The 18,607-nt window shown below is 39.9% G+C and overlaps 1 protein-coding gene across 4 annotated transcripts in view; it reads right to left on the bottom strand.

Annotated features, from left to right (window-relative positions):
- The window catches only part of LOC122968231 (WD repeat-containing protein 7), a 110,878-nt gene that overhangs the window by 90,896 nt on the left and 1,375 nt on the right, over window positions 1-18,607 (bottom strand). For 2 of the 4 annotated variants that reach the window (XM_044333260.1, XM_044333261.1), the window contains exons 2-15: window positions 18,050-18,221; window positions 17,713-17,819; window positions 17,398-17,476; window positions 16,887-17,061; window positions 15,768-15,844; window positions 14,919-15,038; window positions 14,590-14,735; window positions 14,313-14,415; window positions 10,017-10,142; window positions 4,377-4,524; window positions 3,191-3,306; window positions 2,776-2,908; window positions 1,442-1,662; window positions 552-747 (exon numbers count right to left, since the gene is read on the bottom strand). In XM_044333260.1, coding sequence (XP_044189195.1) covers window positions 552-747; window positions 1,442-1,662; window positions 2,776-2,908; window positions 3,191-3,306; window positions 4,377-4,524; window positions 10,017-10,142; window positions 14,313-14,415; window positions 14,590-14,735; window positions 14,919-15,038; window positions 15,768-15,844; window positions 16,887-17,061; window positions 17,398-17,476; window positions 17,713-17,819; window positions 18,050-18,208 — 1,906 coding nt within the window. In that variant the 5' untranslated portion in view covers window positions 18,209-18,221. The remainder of the gene's footprint in view (window positions 1-551; window positions 748-1,441; window positions 1,663-2,775; window positions 2,909-3,190; window positions 3,307-4,376; window positions 4,525-10,016; window positions 10,143-14,312; window positions 14,416-14,589; window positions 14,736-14,918; window positions 15,039-15,767; window positions 15,845-16,886; window positions 17,062-17,397; window positions 17,477-17,712; window positions 17,820-18,049; window positions 18,222-18,607) is intronic. The other 2 variants (XM_044333262.1, XM_044333263.1) reach the window with 2 other exon arrangements.

An 18,607-nucleotide genomic window follows, 5' to 3' on the forward strand; every position in this document is an offset into this window, starting at 1 on the left:
TGGATCATTAGAGAACAGGAGTCAAGCAGCACTGAAAAGGGAGTAAAGAATTTAAATTCTTAAAAAAGAGAATCTCTGTTGGGTGTGGTTAGAAGTAGTGAATCTGTTGGGGTCCATATTGGTTTTACTGTTGATGAGAATCTGTGTTTATTGCCCAGAAACAACAGACACATTTTTGTATGCTTGAGTAGCTTAAAGAACAGCTTAATGGTCATCAAACGTCAATGTTGTGATGTCTTTTCCCAAGTATGATGAGAGCTTTTAAAGCTGCAACAAATGAACCTCCTGAAGTATACAGGCAAGAGATTGAAGAGCTTAATGTGAGGCCATTTTTCACTCTCTGCCTCTGTGCATACAAATATGAGAATTTGTGTGATTTGAATGCGTGGGAGACATTCAGAAGTTCACTGTCGGCCCACTTTGCTATTTATTAATAGGAAAAAGTTGAGCGTTACGTCTGCAGCTGCACTTCTGTATCATAAATGTTTTAAATCATGCCAGTGGTTCATCATTTGTCCAACACACCCCGTCCCTGATCGATCGGTTCTCACCTGTATCCATCTGCCACACGTAGACGGAGCCGTCAGAGCATCCGACCACCAGGTAGTCATCTGCCGGACGCCACTTGATGACCTGGATTGGGAAGAGGTGTCGCGACGCCAGCATGATGCACTTCCTCTCCCTGAGACTGAGCAGGCCGACGGAGTGGTCGCTGGCCACTGAGCAGACGCAGTGCTGCACTCGAGTCTGCAGAGGAAACACAGCGGCAGTTAATGATAATCTAAAGAACTGTACCAAAACCACCAATCTGCTTACCACATCTCAGTCTTTCTGAAGCCCCTATATGTAATTTCTGAATTCTAGTGGTTCCCAGTCATCAGGATACTGATACTGAGTTTGTGTTGGTGTAAATAAAGATGTTGAAACCGACTGACAGTCTCAAAGTAAATCAATTATCCAAAACCTAGAAACTCAAATTGAGGTTTCATTGATTTTCCTAATGTGAAACTTCTGTTGTCTTTATTTAAGTGTGTGTGTGTGAGATATCAGCCACCAACACAACAGCATTAACCTAATTTCCATGGCAACAACACAGTTATGACCATTTTATCTTAATGTCATTTAAACAATACAATTGTTTGAGGGGCAACTGTGTGTGTGTGTGGGTGTGTGTTGAAAATGTCATTTAAGCTATTTCCACAGTAACATCACCCCTGTCACATTTAACATCTAATGTCAGCAACAAAACACACCACTCCCTTTCAGTATATTCATCACACCGAAGAAAAACGAACAAGACAAAAAAAAAAAAAAAACAGAACACGAAAAAGAGGGTGTGACGTCCCTCCCTTGTGTCTGGTGGACTGTCTTATTTGTGACAAGAAAAAAAAGAGAGACATAAAAGAAACAACAACATAAAGCTATATGTCAAAGGTCTTACGCTGCAGTTTTCTGGCGGGACGATGAGTTGGGTGATCTCTCCTCCGTGGACACAGAAAATGTGCTTCATCTCTCCAGTGAAAATGTCCCAGACGATGACGGAGAAGTCCACTCCTCCGGACACCAGCGAGCGCTGGTCATAGCGGGGGGAGATCTGATACGGATACAGGACGCACGTCACCTTGTTCCGATGACCTCGCAGGGTACGATGGGGTGGCCAGCCTGCAGGATGGAAGGACACGACTCTCAGAATGGAGGACGAGACAGATACTGGAGACGGTTGACGGGAGGAATACAGCTGGAGTCAGCAGTATGGTGACTGTCTTTGTTGATTTAGGCCTCAAGTTTGAAAGCAATTACTGTTAGCGATGCGACAGACAATATGACAAAATGATGCAGAAATACCGAAGATGAGGTAAAAGTTGGTGTAGAAGTTCCCCTTTACTTGAATGAGCACTTATGATTATGCATGTTTACTTTGTAGTAATTAAACCTTCTGAGCTGCACTGATGGTCAGACACCAGGCAATAGTTAGTCTGATAATCACCAACAGCACACATTTTACCCAATAGTCTGCTTCACCTTTTTGTGTATATGCTTTCTTTTCAATATATGCTTTCGTTTTTTAAAAATATTCAACATTACTGATCCATTTTGAGCCACACACCTTTACTAGAATCATCAGAAATACTATATTATTCATGGCCTAACCAGCTTGGTTCAGTTCAAGCAAGCTCTGGTGCATTTGCCTTTGCTTCACTTCGTTTGGGCTGATGTGAAAGCTGTCAACTAAATTCTGATGCGGACCAACCCACTTGGTAACCACGCAGGGATTCTGCCTGATCTATCAGAAAGTGATAATGAGTTAAAGCAAAGGTGTGTTGTGTATTTTAGCAGTTCCTCATTCAAAAGTGAGCCAAACAAACTGATCTCACAGCAGGTATCTGCCCAAGATATTACTGCACAAGACATGTCTTTTTTTTGTCCTGTCTCTATCTGTTTGTCATTATTTATGATACATATGGTCCAGTTGCAGTCTGGACTAATAATGCTCATAATCTCATTTATGCTCGAACTCTGTATGACATCAGAGAAGATACATAAACACATAAGAAGCAGTTAAACGCAGCATGAACCAGAATTTGATTTCTCCACGAGTCCAAGTAGCTCTGATGATACAGGATGACATCATCGAAACTACCAGTCAGTCCATATGACTTCATGTTTACAGCTCTTGGTTCATTTGTCATGTCAGTGTGAAAACAAAACAGATGGTTTGGTCTTCAGTCCAGACCAATTGAAGTGAACAAGCTCCTGACCCTCTGTCCCCCTCACCTCTCCTGAGCATGTGCTCTCCCTGCAGCAGCTGGACGATGGCGGTTTGAGTGGCAGGAACCAGGATGATGCTGCCATCTTCTCTCCCACACACCAGTCGACCCTGAGAGGGGATGTAGACGCTGGCCGTCACCTGAGGGAACAGAAGACAACAGCGCTAAGAATATTTCAGTCACACAACAGATATTTTTTAAGTCTCACTGAGGGAAACTTTACTCCAGTTAACATAACTTCAACCCAAGTCTGGACGAGCAACAGTTATCCAAATCACTTACTTTCAGTAGGCTGCAATAAGGAAATGAGAACTGATTTCTTGTTTCACTAGCATTTTTCATTTCTGGATCTGTGAAATTATAAATAATGATTGCATTCCTCAAACATCTTTTGAAAAACATTATACGGTCTGGATTCAAACCTTGATGGGTTCTTCTTTGCCAGGCAGGACGCTGAGCTGGTCGATGATCCCTGAAGACACGGGGGTCAACTTATCAAACGCCTCCTGGAGACTGATGGTGGACGATACCTGCAACTCTGCCGCGAGAGAAAGATACAGTCGAAATCAGACAGAAGTAAAGAGAAACATCTTTGAAAAAATGAACCTCTAATTCCAAAATGTTGAACAGAGATGTTGTCTTAAGCCTCTGTTATTTTGGTCAACTTATGACTTTTAATATTATCTTAAATAAATACTTTTATGAAAAATAGAGGAGAGGTGCTATTTCACACAGCAAATGTCAGATTTAATAAGTGTGACTATTGTTTTGGTGTTCATCTATTAACTAAATGGATCACGATGTGTGAAATATCAAGATCTGGGTGGATTATCATCTTGACTTATCAGTTTTCCTGGAGGAATGGCTTGGCAGAAAATTAATATTAAAGACTCAGATATTTTGAATATAGAATCATTCTATGTTGCATATAGGGAACCTCTAAAAGCTTTTTTCTTGTTTTGTTGAACTGGTCTGATTAATTCCTAATAATTAAAAAAAACAAATGTAAACATCCTTTGTCAGTTAAATTATGTAAAAGCAAAAGACATGATGAACATTGGAGGCTGACAAAAAAAGACAATTGTGTTCTTTTTCTTGACAATTCTTACAGCATCTGATTCATGAGCCCTGTAGAATCAACTTTATCAACTTTATCTGTCATCAGCACCATTACATATTTTGGCCACTAGATGGCAGTCTGCATCTGTGTTTCACCACCACTGTCTCAAGAGAATTTACCTCTACATACTTCATACAAACAAACAAACTGAACACACTGACAAAACGTCATCTGAAAAGGCAGATATTGAGTTATTGATGAATCTGTCGTGTTCAATAGATTTAGATATCATCTAGTAAGTATGTTAAGTATATGGACCAGATCAAGAAGAAGAGGAATGAATATGATTTGTAACCCATGCAGGACAGATCTCTTCATGTTGAATTGATATTGGTAAATAGAATATATTATTACCTGTATCTCTTTATTTGTAGACACATTATTTCATGTAAATGTACATTCAAGTGTCAACAAGTGTTTTTGTAGTTCAACAGGAACAACTCTTCTCTAGAGAAATGATGATGTCACATTACTCTCACAGTCATTACCTGCAGCGGTTGACAGCGGCTGCAGAGGTGAGGTGTCTGGGATGCTCCACAGGGACATTCTGCCCGCTGAGTCTCCCTGGATCAGCAGCTTGTGGAAGGGCTCCCGTCGGCCGAAGAAGAACCGAGTCACAGGAGGACAGATCAGGAGCTGGAGGACGGTGTGGGAAAAAGAAACACATCAACACCTGAAAACCTGAAACCCCAAACTTCACTAATAAAGCCTGGAAAAGTTGTGTTTTGGGGAATTTCATAACAAAATCAATCAGAGCACTCATATTCTATTTAGGGACCAGAGCATTTCTTCCCTAACAGATTAACTGGAGTATTTTGCCCCTTTGCATTAAACTACACATATTAGACTTTATTCATTTGCCATATTGGTTCTAAGTTTGAAGGCCATGTGAACCTGAAATGTTTGGATTTGCTCTCCAGTTGTCTTTATACAAACTGTAACAACACACAGCAAACTAAAGGAAAACAGAACCACACATTTCTGATTGGCATGGACTCTGACTCCCCTACAGGCTGAGAAACATGTAAAAATCATTTGATAGAAATACTGACTGATTCTAACATGCCGTTTGGGTTTTATTGGGGCTTTCTTTATTCATTAAGTAACTGTAAAATGTAACAGCGAAGTAAAACCAAATGTAGCCACCGTAGAAGTCCACTGATCCACTGCTCCACTTAATGGAAGGACAGGTATGGACAAAACTACAGATTGGATGAGGGTAATTTGACTAAAGCTGGCCAAAATATCAGTGGCTAACTGTCTTCTTCCAGATGCTTATACAAACTAATACCTAAACTTAACCATGTGCTACCCAGTGTTTAAACTATTTGCAGAACCTGGAAGGTCTATTTTTTCCCTTTAGCTGCCTATAAGAACCATGTTGATGGACATTCTGAGCCTTGGTTGTCAAAAAATGTACTGATTGTTTAAAATGCCCAAACCCCTATTTTCATGTATTTTGTCACTCCTATCATTTTCTCCTCCTGTTTGCACTGTAACCATGGATGTACAGACAACAAACACCTAACACACCAAAGGAAACATCTAATGATTATGGGGTAAGATCTGAAGTTACTAAGTATCTTTGTATATGATTTTCTTAACTGATTTTTATATGTTTATCTCCAAGAAACATCACAGAAACTGCTTTAGATTGACTGAGCAATGACTCTGAGAAGATTTGGTGTGATTTATTATGTGTCAGTCAGCTGCTAAGGGTGGATATCTCAACTAAATCTGTCGATCCTCAGAGTTTAAACATAAACTGCTTTCTTAACCATATATAGCCCTCATCAATCACATGAACTTCTTCATATTTGTCCCTCCAGTGTCTCCGGAAGGAGTGGATCAGGTGTCTTTTACATTGGCTGTCCGTTAATTGTTGAGTTTCCCTTTGCTCGGTTCAGCAGCATGGTGAGGTGTAACGTCCACTGAAGGAAATCATGGACAAAATCAAGAGCCATAGACATGGACAGTTGTGTCAAATCTATCACTCTGGATATATGAGAGCCTGAAGGTAGAACCAAGTAAAAGTATGAGGTCAGTTTTGTCAAGAATAACCAGACTCAACTCTGATTTTTGTGTGGTTACCAGCCATAACAATGATTTCACATATCATTTTCACTGTTTTATAAGTTAGCAAGGCTCACAAGGTTTCCTGTCAAAGTAGGTGCCGGTGTTGGCTTCAGCTGTGTCTTGGTTAAAATTTCTGACCCTAATCAAGAGTCTTATGCATTACAAATCATTGATTTTCTTCTTCATAAAACTGACCTCTCCTGGGAAAAATATCTACTGTTGGAATTAACATCATTTCCATTTTCTTAACATTTTAAACTTCAACATGACCAGTCCAGAGGTTACTGAGGAAAAATGGTGAAGATGGGAGCAGGGCAGCATCGCTTTTTTTGCCATAAAAAGGGACAATCCACCCCAAAACAGAACTAACTAATGTAATTCCCAAACTATAGCTTTTGTTCAATGGTTACCAGAGTTTCCAACAGTGTAACCATAAGTAAAAGGATATTCAAAAACACACACAAAGACTGGCATTACAGGCCTTAAAATGCCTTGGAATGTGTGTTCATGTTTAGAGTTCCCAGCTTGTATGATATAACTTTGCTCCAACACAGGAGAGGGTAGTTCCTTACTGTAATTATGGGTATAGTGTTGACATGAACTAGAGAAGAAAAAATTAAATTACTATGATCCAGCTCAACAAACATTATAAGAGCCATTGCCACTCTCAAAGCACATGTATTGTCTGAAAAGTTATCTTCAAACCTTGTCGAAGTAGAAAACAAAAAAAGCCTTGGTTATCCATTTAGAGGACTGTTACATAAAGCCCCTTTTGACTGCAAACGTAACAGGTTACATTTTATCATGGGTCCTGCTTTTGTTTTAACTGCTTTCTGCTCGCGAAGACCAGTTCAATTTGAAACTGATTTGGGCACAGCTCAAGTGATAGTTAAGGTCTTGGTATGCTTCAAACGCAGTAGGTCATACTATTTGATGATCTACTGATAGAAAGCAGTGGGCAAAGTGATGAATCTTACAATTGGGAATAACAGCACACACCATCGAACAGTCTCTCCTTGAAGACATTGATGGTGTTACACTCCAAGTACACATGTTGGAAAAACTGGAAGTAGTTGTATCAAAAATGAAAAAAAGAGCTTCAGAGAAAAGTTCAAACCCTGCCTACTTTCAGACCTCCACACACCTGGACAATCTCAGTGTTAAGTTGGCGTGATTATCGGATTGTCTGTTTCAGACAGTTACAAAAATTATCAGTCATGCTGCCTGCTTTTTATTTACGTATTTCCAAGATGTCAAGGTTTGTGAAATACTACAGTGAAAACACAAGGAACAACTTCATACCAAAGCCTTATAAGGTTCTTAAAAGTTCAGGATATTGGAAGCCCCAAGTTACAAATTGTTCAGTTCCTGCAGTGGAAAAGCACTAAAAGTGTGTTTGACCAAAATTGACTGCTTAGGTGGAGCATCTTACTCTACGATGGCAACTTCAACACACAAACAATAAAACCTAGCAGTTTTGCTTCAGGGTGGATTGTCCCCTTTAATTCAATCTGGATAACCAATTTGCTGGGCCTCAGCCGGGACAGTGAATTTGATTGCAGTGGAGAAAAACATGCTGTGGCAGGGACTGACAATCTGTCTGTTTGCTTGTAGTCAACACCCTAACCTTTATTCTGACAGCTCTATGGCCTCTCACATGTTCAGGTAAAAGATACTGGCTATGGTTATAAGGGCCAGAACAAATGTCCTGGTTTGGAAAGTTGGCCTGTTGGTCACCTTTGCCAAAATGTGATGAGCATTTGCAGAAAAAAATTGATTACTAAACAAATCTACACTCATTGCTTGGATAATGCTAACACATTGGCATACACACAGAACAGTTTACCTACCAAAGACAGAAGAAATCATTTTGGTCATTCTCCTATCTGAACAGATAGCAAAAGTTTAACTTTAACAAAAGGGTCACTATGAATAAAGTCATTTCCAGGAGCTGTTGGCAGGTGGAGGGTAGTGATAATCCATCACAGTAGTAGTAATGGACAAGATGAAAGGTAGTGAACCTGTGGGCAGGTAAGAAGGATGGGCTGCCGTCACCATGGCAACCAAAAAGTTTATAGAAATGCAGAAGCAGGGAATGGCTAAGGGTGTCTGGCATGTACAACAATCAGTTAGTTCAGTTCGCAGTGGACTATCATTATGCAAAGTGCCACCAAATGTTGATTTTTAAAACACACCATCACTCAAACACACAAACAAACCAAACCACATCTTGATATAAGATGTGAGAAATCAAATCCAAAATTAGTGAGAGTTGTGAGAGTAGTGAGAGAATTAGTGAGCAGACACTATTAAAGAGTGACACACAGAAACACCATTTCCTCTTATCCTATCTGTATCTGATAATGTAATTAACACAAACATCTAAATATGTAAAGAGAAAGTTGCATCCCTGATACTGAGTTTATGATGTCTAAATATGCATTTTGAGTCACAGTTTTTGACTGTCCTTTTGTTTTGATTCTTGCTGCACAAAAAATATTTAACATTTCAACTCATTCATGCCCCTAAAATGTTTGGTATGGATTGTTAGTGTTCATCATTTGGGTTTAAAGTTTACAGACAAACATGACAGGTGCCCGGTGAAGATAAACCAAACTGAATCCAAATGTCACACTATCCCTATCACTCCATGTTGTGCATCTTTGGTTTGTCATCATCATCTCAGGGACTCAGCAGGTCATTATTTTTGGTTAAAAAGCAGCTTGGGGACTTTGCATGCATCTTCATCAGTATGAAGACAGATGAGGAGGGTGATGGTGCTTTTGGAGGAGGAGATTTGTTTTAGTGGGAAGTGAGCATGAAATCAGGTGAACCAGAGTGAGTTCAGTCTGTCAGGCAGGCAGGAAGGAAACCAAAGAGAGGAGCAAACAAAACAGGCTGTTCACTTTTTTTCACCAACTCAGCAGCTCACACCTCTATCCCAGCAATTTGAAAATGAGTCTGAAAGATAAGTGATTATTTTACAAACATGTGTAAACATGTAATGACCTTTCCTACATAAAGATTATCTGCTTTTACATTTTTTTTCTAAAAAATACGGTGTTCCCCAAGGGTTCATTCTTGGCCCGATGCTGTTTTCAATTTAAATCAACTTATTTCTCAGTTAGGAAAAATTGTATCATTCATAAAGGTGTGCTTGAAAACAGGATTTTGTAATCTTAGTTGTGCAAACTTGTACAATTACCTTCACAAGTTACGTGGCAAAAAAACTTGTGTGGGTGTGTACGTTTTGTCAGGTTTACTGCATTGTTTACTCATATTAATTTCATTCAGAATTCAAGTAGTCACATTGTTTCTGCAATGCACCATGTTAGCATGAAGGATTTGAAAGGATAAAAATACACAACATGAGACTGACTTCAGCTCGCTGTCTAACAGCAGGGTGAATGTGAGCCACTGAGTGGATATCAGTGTTTTCACTGCTGTTCTCACAGTTTGCTCCTCTCATATCCAGCCATCACTTTCTGGCTGAGCTGCAAAGTTACAATTTAATTTAAGAGTAGTTGACCGTAAACCTTTTATGGAACAAAAACCTCATCAAATTTTCAGCGACCTCACTCAAAAGGACCATGCACAGATTCACACTATCCTTTATATGATGTCCAAAACCCAGAACACAAACAGAACACCATGTTTGTGTTCTGGGTTTAATTGTACAAATATCTCATCACTGTAAGAGACATTTCAACACAGGACATTCAGCAGTATTATATAGAATTAACCATTTGTGGTTAGTTAATGGGTTAAAACTGGCGTGGTCCTTTAAAAATAGTATAAAACTTGGCTCTCATTTTACGGTGCAGAAAATCTAACTTTAACCATTTTGACTTGACTATGTTTAAGACACGCAAAATGGCACAAGGTTGGAATTAATTTATCATTGATTTTTAAAGATTATATTTTAACTAAAGGCTACTAAAATGGTATACTGGGGCAATTGCTGTAATAATGTTCATTTTAGCATTTGCAGCTCAGCCGAGAAGGTTCTTCGTCTTGCCTTTGGTTTTCTGTAAGCATTTTTTGGGGCTTACTGGCGCCTCTATAGGCCGGTGGCGGTATAGCAGCTCTGGGGTGTAGAGCTCCAAGTCGCACCCGTTGGCAGGGAGGCACATCACCTCCACAACCACTTCCTCCTCCTCACCTCCTTCTCTTTCCTTCTGAGAGGAGGGAGGAGTTGAAAGGAGGGAGGGGGTATGGCAGCATCAGAGGACAGAACAATACAACATAAATAATAAAAAGTCACAGATGACAAATTAATACATACAGGACAATAAATTATAAATATACACATATAACAACAACATACCACAGGTCCTAATTGAAATCATAAATACACAGAACACACAAAACACAGCAGGTCAGGTTCACACACATGGATTAAGCCCGACCCTACACCATCTGATACAAGACTAAAAAGCACTCAAAGTAATCATTTAGTTATTCTTAGTAAGTAGGAGTAGCAGTAGGAGTAAACAATCTTCATAGATTTCATTATTATCATTAAAACACCAAACACTTGGACACTGGTCCATGCCTACAGCCGGTGCTGTCCGTCACTTTCTGCGCTTAAAATGACAAAAATATCAGCTGTCAGTTGTCCCTAATTAATGTTAATTCCATGAGTAACTTGATGGCAGGCCAAAAAAATTAAACTTGGCTGTTGTAGATGTGTGTGCTCTCTGCAAACTGGTGTCTGTATTCAGCAAAGATCATTTGGGAGGGAAGACACTGCACTCTGTAACACTACTCTACAACTGTGAGTGGACTGAGTGGTTCTGTAGTTCCAACAATTCCAACAGAATGATGCATGTTTTTTTCTAGCAAGTCAATGTCAGGAGTTACATTCTCCAGTTTAACTTTCATTCATATATCAATAATTTAAGCTAATCAATTTAATAGTTTAGAACCAGGACTTCAGTATTCGGATCAAGTAGCTCATGTAAAATAAGGGGTGTCAAATTCAGTAGTCTACAGCTGTGTTTCCCATGTGTCGGATTCATATTTAATCAACATTTAGGTAAATAGTGTCATCCAAAACATGCCGAATTCTCACTGGAGGATATTTGTTCTTCAAATTATTGTGAAGTTAGTGTCTGTTGTTTTCAGGATCTCATTCTATGATTTTTACATCAGGACTGTCGTCAACTTTATTTACTTTCTTTAATCATATTGTGTCTTTAGTTCAGATGTTTTCACCTGTTTCTTCATGGAGAGCTGTGCTCTAACCGTGTTAGTGTCTTACAATATCCACCTTCTCTAGAAAGTGAGAGGATAACAGAAAGCTGGCAGCTGCATGATATACCCGTCATCTTTTTAAAAGGCTTAGCGTTGTTAACTCATCTTGTCTAACACATCAATGTAAACCTCTCTGGTGCGGACCGACAGCATCTCCAACATGTGAGCTACTACTCTTTCCCTCTGATCTTTAAAACATCACCAGGTCTAATCCATGTGCCTGAAGTGAGCCCCAATGATCCTAAATTAAACCAAAGACCATCAATACAAACAAAACACAGTAAGACTGCCAACACAGTAACACATTACACACAGATACATGTACAGATGTAGCCACTGTACATTTGAAGCCCCACATTTACAGTTTACTGCAGTTGACAGGATCATCTTAGCTAGCTTCATGTTAGTCTGGATTAGTTAAGCCAGTTTGAAGAACAGGGCGCAGTTCAGTTTGGTACATTCTATGGACCAGCTAATTACAGTCTACATTTTTGTACGTATGGAAAGTTCTTGCAATGTGACAAATGTCGTTTGTTCTCTAGACCAGTGGTTCCCAGCCTTTTTCTTAAGGGACCCCTATTTTACCATTTTGTACACGGACGACCCCCATTGCCCCCCCCCCACATACATTACAAATAAGGGGAAAGTATCCTACTTCTTTTGAAATATTTTTATGTATATGTCATTATATTCACTGCAAAAGTGAACCTCAAAAGTGAATTTAATACCTGCAGGAAGTTTGTGTAAAAATGCTGAACAGATTATTTCCTGTTGGTATTACAATGTATCACATGATTTTTTTCCATATATATATATTTTTTTTTAAATATTTTTTAGGAACAGAATTCTATGTCTGTATTATAATTTTCTTTTAATTTCACTATCATACATATGTTTCAATAGTCCAAGCAGCCTGACTTTTCATGAGAGCTCTGAGCCTGTATTTCTTGAGCCAGTGATGGGATGTCAGGTGTGATTTTGGTGATAGCCAAACTGAAGTTACTGTGTACATCAAGTTTGTTGCCTGCCTTGGTTTTGATGGTGACCGGAGCACTGAAAGCAGCCTCTGACAGGTATGTTGTGGCAAATAAAAAAGATAAATCTGGTGGTTGTGTGACGTGCAAGTCTTGAAACGACGCTTGATCCTTTCACAAGCCAAAACCACTTGTGTCCATGTTGAGCGCAGAATCTCTTCAAGAGAGAATTTGACTTGATATCCATGAGCTCATCCTCAGCTTGGAGGTACTCCACATCCTCTTATTTTGTGCGAAATGGGTCTATCACCCATGCATCTTTTTGGGACATGTTCATTAACATGAACGGTGAGTTCATCTCCTCCTGAAGCTGCTCCATGTGGAGGGTGAATTTCCTTAATTCCCTTATTTGATTTTTAAGTTCAATGAAACACACCAACACTTTGCCCCCAGAAAGCCAGCGCACCTCAGTATGAGGGAAGAGTGTCTGGTGTGCCTCGTCCTTGCACAGCTGCGCAAAGATCTGTTTGTTGACTGGGCAAGCTTTAATAAAGTTGGCTATTTTTACTACAGTCTTTACAGTTTCATTCAGTTCCTTACAGAAATGTTTGCTATTTGTCACAAGTTCCTCTTTTCTGAGGAAAAAATTTCTGGGTTGCCCCACCATCTCAGGGTGTTTAGTAGTCTGGTGTTGCTTCAGCTTGCAGGGTTTCATACTTTCATTCGCCAATTTCTCAGTGCAAATGACACATTCAGTTCTAATTTTGTACATAATGTCTATGAACCCAAACTCAATATAACTGTCTTGGGAAATCCTCTTTTCCTTTTTAAGATATTCACCACTCTCTTCTCCCTGACACGCATTTTTCCATCAGTTCTTTGTTTTTACTATGTACTTAGTAAAAACAAAGAACTTGTACTGTAATACAGAACCAGGTAATTTAGCCAGCTTGCTCTGCTAGCTTAGCTCTGTGAATACTGCTAGTTTTCATGTCTACATGATACAAGATTTTTTTTTAAAGTTTATATCTTTATTTACTTTTTTCTAAATAAATGAAGACATAAACTTCTAAAATAACCCTTAAATTCTGTTGTTTTCTTCACAGAAATGACATGAATGAAATGCTAAGACATGTATGTTTTATATATATAAAAAATTACACCCTTACAATCAAGAGGGCCCCTGTGGAGCTTTGGCAACCTCTAGTGGGAGTCAGGACCCCCAGGTTAGGAACCACTGCTCTCTAGACCATGCTAATCAGGCTAGCTTAACTCATATGGCTAAGATCGTCAACATTTAGAACAAGAGAGGCCAGATCTGGAAGCCACATTTCTGTAGCTGTAAGTTTGCCTGTAAATGACAGTAACACTGGACAAGGAGCAGCAGATCGGACAGAAACTGTATGTCCATATCTTTAGTCAGAGACAGGTATCATTATGTCTCTGTAAACCTCAAACAGTTACATCATAAGCACCAGCATATGTCTATTACTGCAGGGAACTCTGGACTGAAACAAACTGAAGGAAACTCCAAAGTGAGTAAGTAAAAACAAAATAGATTGTGTCATAGACTTGGAAAGTCTATGACACAATCTATTCTGAATATTATGTCAGAACTTTACATCCACCTGCATGTCCATCTTTACCTGGAAATAGAGGTTTCTGAAAAAGAGCCAAAAATACTGGAAATACTACAGTACGCTGATCCTCATGAGGAGTTTTCACAATGTTGACTTTTGCACTGTATGTTGTTGTGAGCAGTCATGTCTAACCGTCTCACAGTGATAAACTGTCATCCTGCTGCACCACACACCCTGAATTTGGTACTTTACAACAATGATATTTTGGTGTTCTTTACATAGTTCCCTTTTTTCAAAAACAAGAACGATCGGTCATGTGGCAGGTCACAATTTCACTCAGATGTTTGGGAATTTTTCTGCAGCAATTATTGTAGGTCTGACAATTATTTTTCAGATGTGTAAATTGATCTGAAGCCCAAACTACTATGATTCAGTGTCAACTAATGTTGCAATTTTATTTCCCATCTTCCCATCTCTCTGTTGTGCTTCAGACGTCTGGCTGCTGCAATGTGTGCTTGTGATCAGACGGAGGACTGACCTGTTTGTCTGAGCGGTCAGCAATGCTGTAGACCAGCGGAGGGATCGAGCCTTCTTTAGTTTTCCCAACATCACTACGGAAATGTTCACTAGCAGGCAGACAGCTGGGGAACAAACACACAAGTCCAAGTTTACAGTATCTGTGCAACACATTTTACACAGAACAACCCATGACTTTAGCTGAGCATTACAGTGAGTCGGTGCTCTTCATCAGTGGTGTTTGCACCATCAGATGACAATGAGCAGTAATCTGAGAGGCAGAGGAGCAGCAGGTTTACCTGGCAGGCAGCTTATAGATGTAACTGCAGCCGTCTTCGGTCCAGATGATGACTTTGTCTGCGGCGATGAACTCTCCTCCGGTCCAGGCCTGGTCATTATCACTGGGCACTGAGCAGAGCAACGAGTAGTCACCTGCATCAAACACCTGACACACACACACACACACACACACACGCACACGCACACACCCACAGGAGAAAAGAGGGATAAATATATTAATTAGTGTAGCTGTCAGCTCGGGCTGGGTCATGCAAGAGACACAATTTCAGGATCATGTAGTAACTCTTCTTCAGTGCTTTGTGTGTAGTATTATCAGTACTGCTCTTACCCTCCAGTATTTAGAGCAGACGACCAGCAGGCTGCTCTGAGTGAAAGTACAGAAGGAAATACTCTGACAGCTCTGACAGTAGATGGGTTTGGACTCTTCTTCAAACACCGGGTCCAGCTCCTGAACAAACACACACACACACAAAAAAAAAAATACAGAGCTTGAGATGAAAATAAGGATTAAAAATTTATATCAGCAATACTGTAATGGTCTGTGTTCATTTCAGCTTGCTTTTACAAAATGTTCCAACAGTATACATAGGTCTGACAGAAAACTGCTATTTTTTTATTATTTTTTAACCTGCATTAAATTATTTGTTGGCCACTTGGAGGAAGTGGAAACAAGTTGTGAAGACTGCTGACATATCATCATCTTTTTAGTTGATATGTTGAAACTGTTAGCAAACAGTTGCTTATTTCAACACGGAGCAACATTATCTTTCATTTGGAGTCGTGTTTCTGTCCACCTGGTGAATGTAAGTCCAATATTCACTCTCTTTTAGCTCTGTTTTTGCTCTCTACCAACTCCTGAGGGAAATATCTGGCTCTTTAGCTGCTAAATGCTCCATTATGTTCACCAGCTAGTCTACAGCTAACTGTGTCCGTTTGCCGTTTGGTGCTGAGCAGGCCAAAAACAACACTATGAGTGAACCAAGACAGTAAAGTTGCAGCCCGACCGCTAAACAATGAGCTAAAACTCACTATAAAGCGCCGTAAAGCCGATAGGAGCTGCAGAGTCGCTGATAATTCTCTGTAGGTTCATCACTACAAGCCACGCCTCTCACATTACACACTCACAAATATTGATTATAGCCACTTTAAATAAACAATCATCTGTATGGCGGGGTACCTGCATCCTGCTGACCTCAGCTGTGATGATCCAGACCTTCAAAATCCCCGTCACTGACACCGCCACCACTGTGTCCTCTGTAGACAGACAGAGAGACGAAAAGTCAGAGTTTGTCTCATGGTTGATCATACAAACATTTGCCTATTAACAGTTAAGAAGACTGACTATTAACATGCTAACATGGACTATGCATTAATTTCAAAGTATAGCTAGAACCCCATTCCAACAGGATTAATATAACAGTGAAATGTGAGATCAGTGTTCTATACGTTTTCCCTGCACTTCCATAATCATATTTTTCTGCAGGAAATCTATGTGACAGTCATCACCAGTGAACTTATCAAATCATTTTATTTAATATTACTCATAATATTAGTATCATTAAATATTTTCCAGTAACTCTCATATAATAGCCTTTATGTACTTAAATAGGCCTTTTTCACAGCAGGTATTTAGACTTGTCATAGCAGGAAAAGCACAGGTGTTATTAATAACATTAACGATGACTGACTTCTATTCAAGCATGCAAAGACAGTGAGCTAGCAGTTCAGCTATCATTCATTTTATTATCTACAGCTATGCTTTTCCTACTGTGACATGTCAAAACACTGGAACATGTGAGGAAAGGCCTGTAGCAGAGAGAGCCTGACCTTTATTTAGAACAGGCTTTCCTCCAAACTCTAATCAAACCTTTCTCCACTTTTACCTGATGTCTTACTAAATTAATTCTAATATAAAATATCTCTGTGGAGGGGACGTTCAATTTCAGGAAAACAGCTGAAAAACTGCAATTAAATGGAGCTGTAATTGTTACTGGGGTAGGGGCTGAAAAATCACAGACATTTGTGCTTCAGAAAGGATTAAAGTCACTGATCAGTGCATGTAAAATTAAAATCACCAGGTCCCCTGTAGAGAAACAAATTCCATCCAAATGAAGCTAAATGCTGATATGAATTCAGCCATTAATTTGAAAGGTTTTCTCTACTGAATTGAGGTGTTGGAAACATATGTTCCAAAACCAACGGTGACACTCTGGAGTGTCTGGAGGTAAAATCCTGTCAGCGTGTCTCTGATGTTCATATTGAATCTGTCTTTTCCTGTTTCACCTGCACCTCTCACCTTGTGTTCGGTGGGATCGGATAATGCTCATGGAGCTGATCCAGTCAGGAGAGATCTTGGACACCAGCGAGTACAGGACCTCCAAGCTGGTGGCATCCACCACAAGGATTTCTGGGTAATGGCCGTTACAAAGCAGACGTCCCTCCCTCTGGGTGCCTATGGTGAACTGATAGAACTGGAGAACCATGGAGGAGGAGGAGAGACAGAGAGGAAGAGACCGTATGATGAGGAGAGATGGGAACAGCAGCACAAAGTCAAAGCAAAATCTGATCAAAAACATTTTTTTTAATCCTTCCAGCAGCTGGCAGCTCCCTTTCCTGACATGCTTTTAATTTGAAAAATCTGCAGGGAATATTAATTTTCATTGACTTGAACTGTATTATAGTACGGGTAATTACAACTCCCTCAATGTTTTTATCTGGATTTTATTAGTTTGTCCTCATTTGAGACTCGTACAGCACTTAAACACCAACTTTTATTTGAAAATATGGTATGTTAGTGTGTGTCTTACCTGTATGCCAGTGTGGGCGCAGGCCAGCTTAGTGAACTCAATACAACGTCCATCATTTACATCCCATAAACACATCTCTCTGAAAACATGAGCAAACTGAAGTTATTACATGTACATGTGTAGGCAACTGTCTGTCGTCAGACTTACAACCTGGGTTTATATTTAGAACTTTTGCAAGTACAAGTGATAACAAAAAATAAATATGGAAGATTCTTGATGAGTTTTAAAAAATATGCTGATGCCAAAATCTAAGTGTTGATCCATGTTAACAAGTCACACTGTGGTGCCGTTTCACAGCAAGAAAACTGTACTCACCCACTCTCTGATGCACTGACGATGTACTGTTTGTCACTGCACGCACTGGCTTTAGACAGACAGGTGATGGAGGCTGTGTGACCAAACAACATGGCCCTGGGACAAATCTTTGAGAGGAGAGGAGAGAGGAGAGAGGAGAGAGGAGAGGAGAGGAGAGGAGAGAGACGAGAGGAAAGAGGAGAGGGGAGAGGCATAAGAAAAAAAAGAAATGTGGAGGAGAGTAAATAAGATAAACCATCTCAGGTAGGTGACAAACACACTCAATCACAAATATCACCATCACCACCACCACCATCCTCCTCCTCCTCCTCCTCATCATCATCATCATCATCATTACCTCCAGCTCAGGCGTCATGTCCCAGAGGCAGATCTGTCCATCATGGCAGCCTGTGATGATGGTGCTGAAGTCGTCCATCACCAGCAGGCTGCTGATGCAGTGGGTGGGAGCCGTGCGGCCCCAGAGCACTATGGGTAGAACCAGGCTGTTCCCCGACATTATGATGATGTGTCTGGAAGGAGAGAGGGATAGTTGGATTAAAACGCAGACAATGTGGCTCTGATGAAGGCTCAGCAGTGTCTGTACTGTATTTTGTTGATTTAGGTAGAGTTATGTGTTTTTTACAAGAACATATTTTGTACTTTTACATCCTTTATGTGTGTGAATGAATTGTATGTCACAAATTATTTTGTTTGGAAACCAGCTTGCCTCAAATTGCCCCTTGAGGTAGTATTTTAAGAACCACCATTGAACCACGAGAACAGATGCTGAGTATAGATTCCAGACATTAATGCTGTTGTTAGTTGTACAAAGTAAAATGAAATAACCAAATGAATTGAGAAACTGACTAGATGGGAGTGTATGTCTTAGACTGATCCTGTGAATTAAATATCTGGA

The sequence above is a fragment of the Thunnus albacares genome, chromosome 18 (genome assembly GCF_914725855.1).
Source record: "Thunnus albacares chromosome 18, fThuAlb1.1, whole genome shotgun sequence".
NCBI classification, from domain to species: domain Eukaryota; kingdom Metazoa; phylum Chordata; class Actinopteri; order Scombriformes; family Scombridae; genus Thunnus; species Thunnus albacares.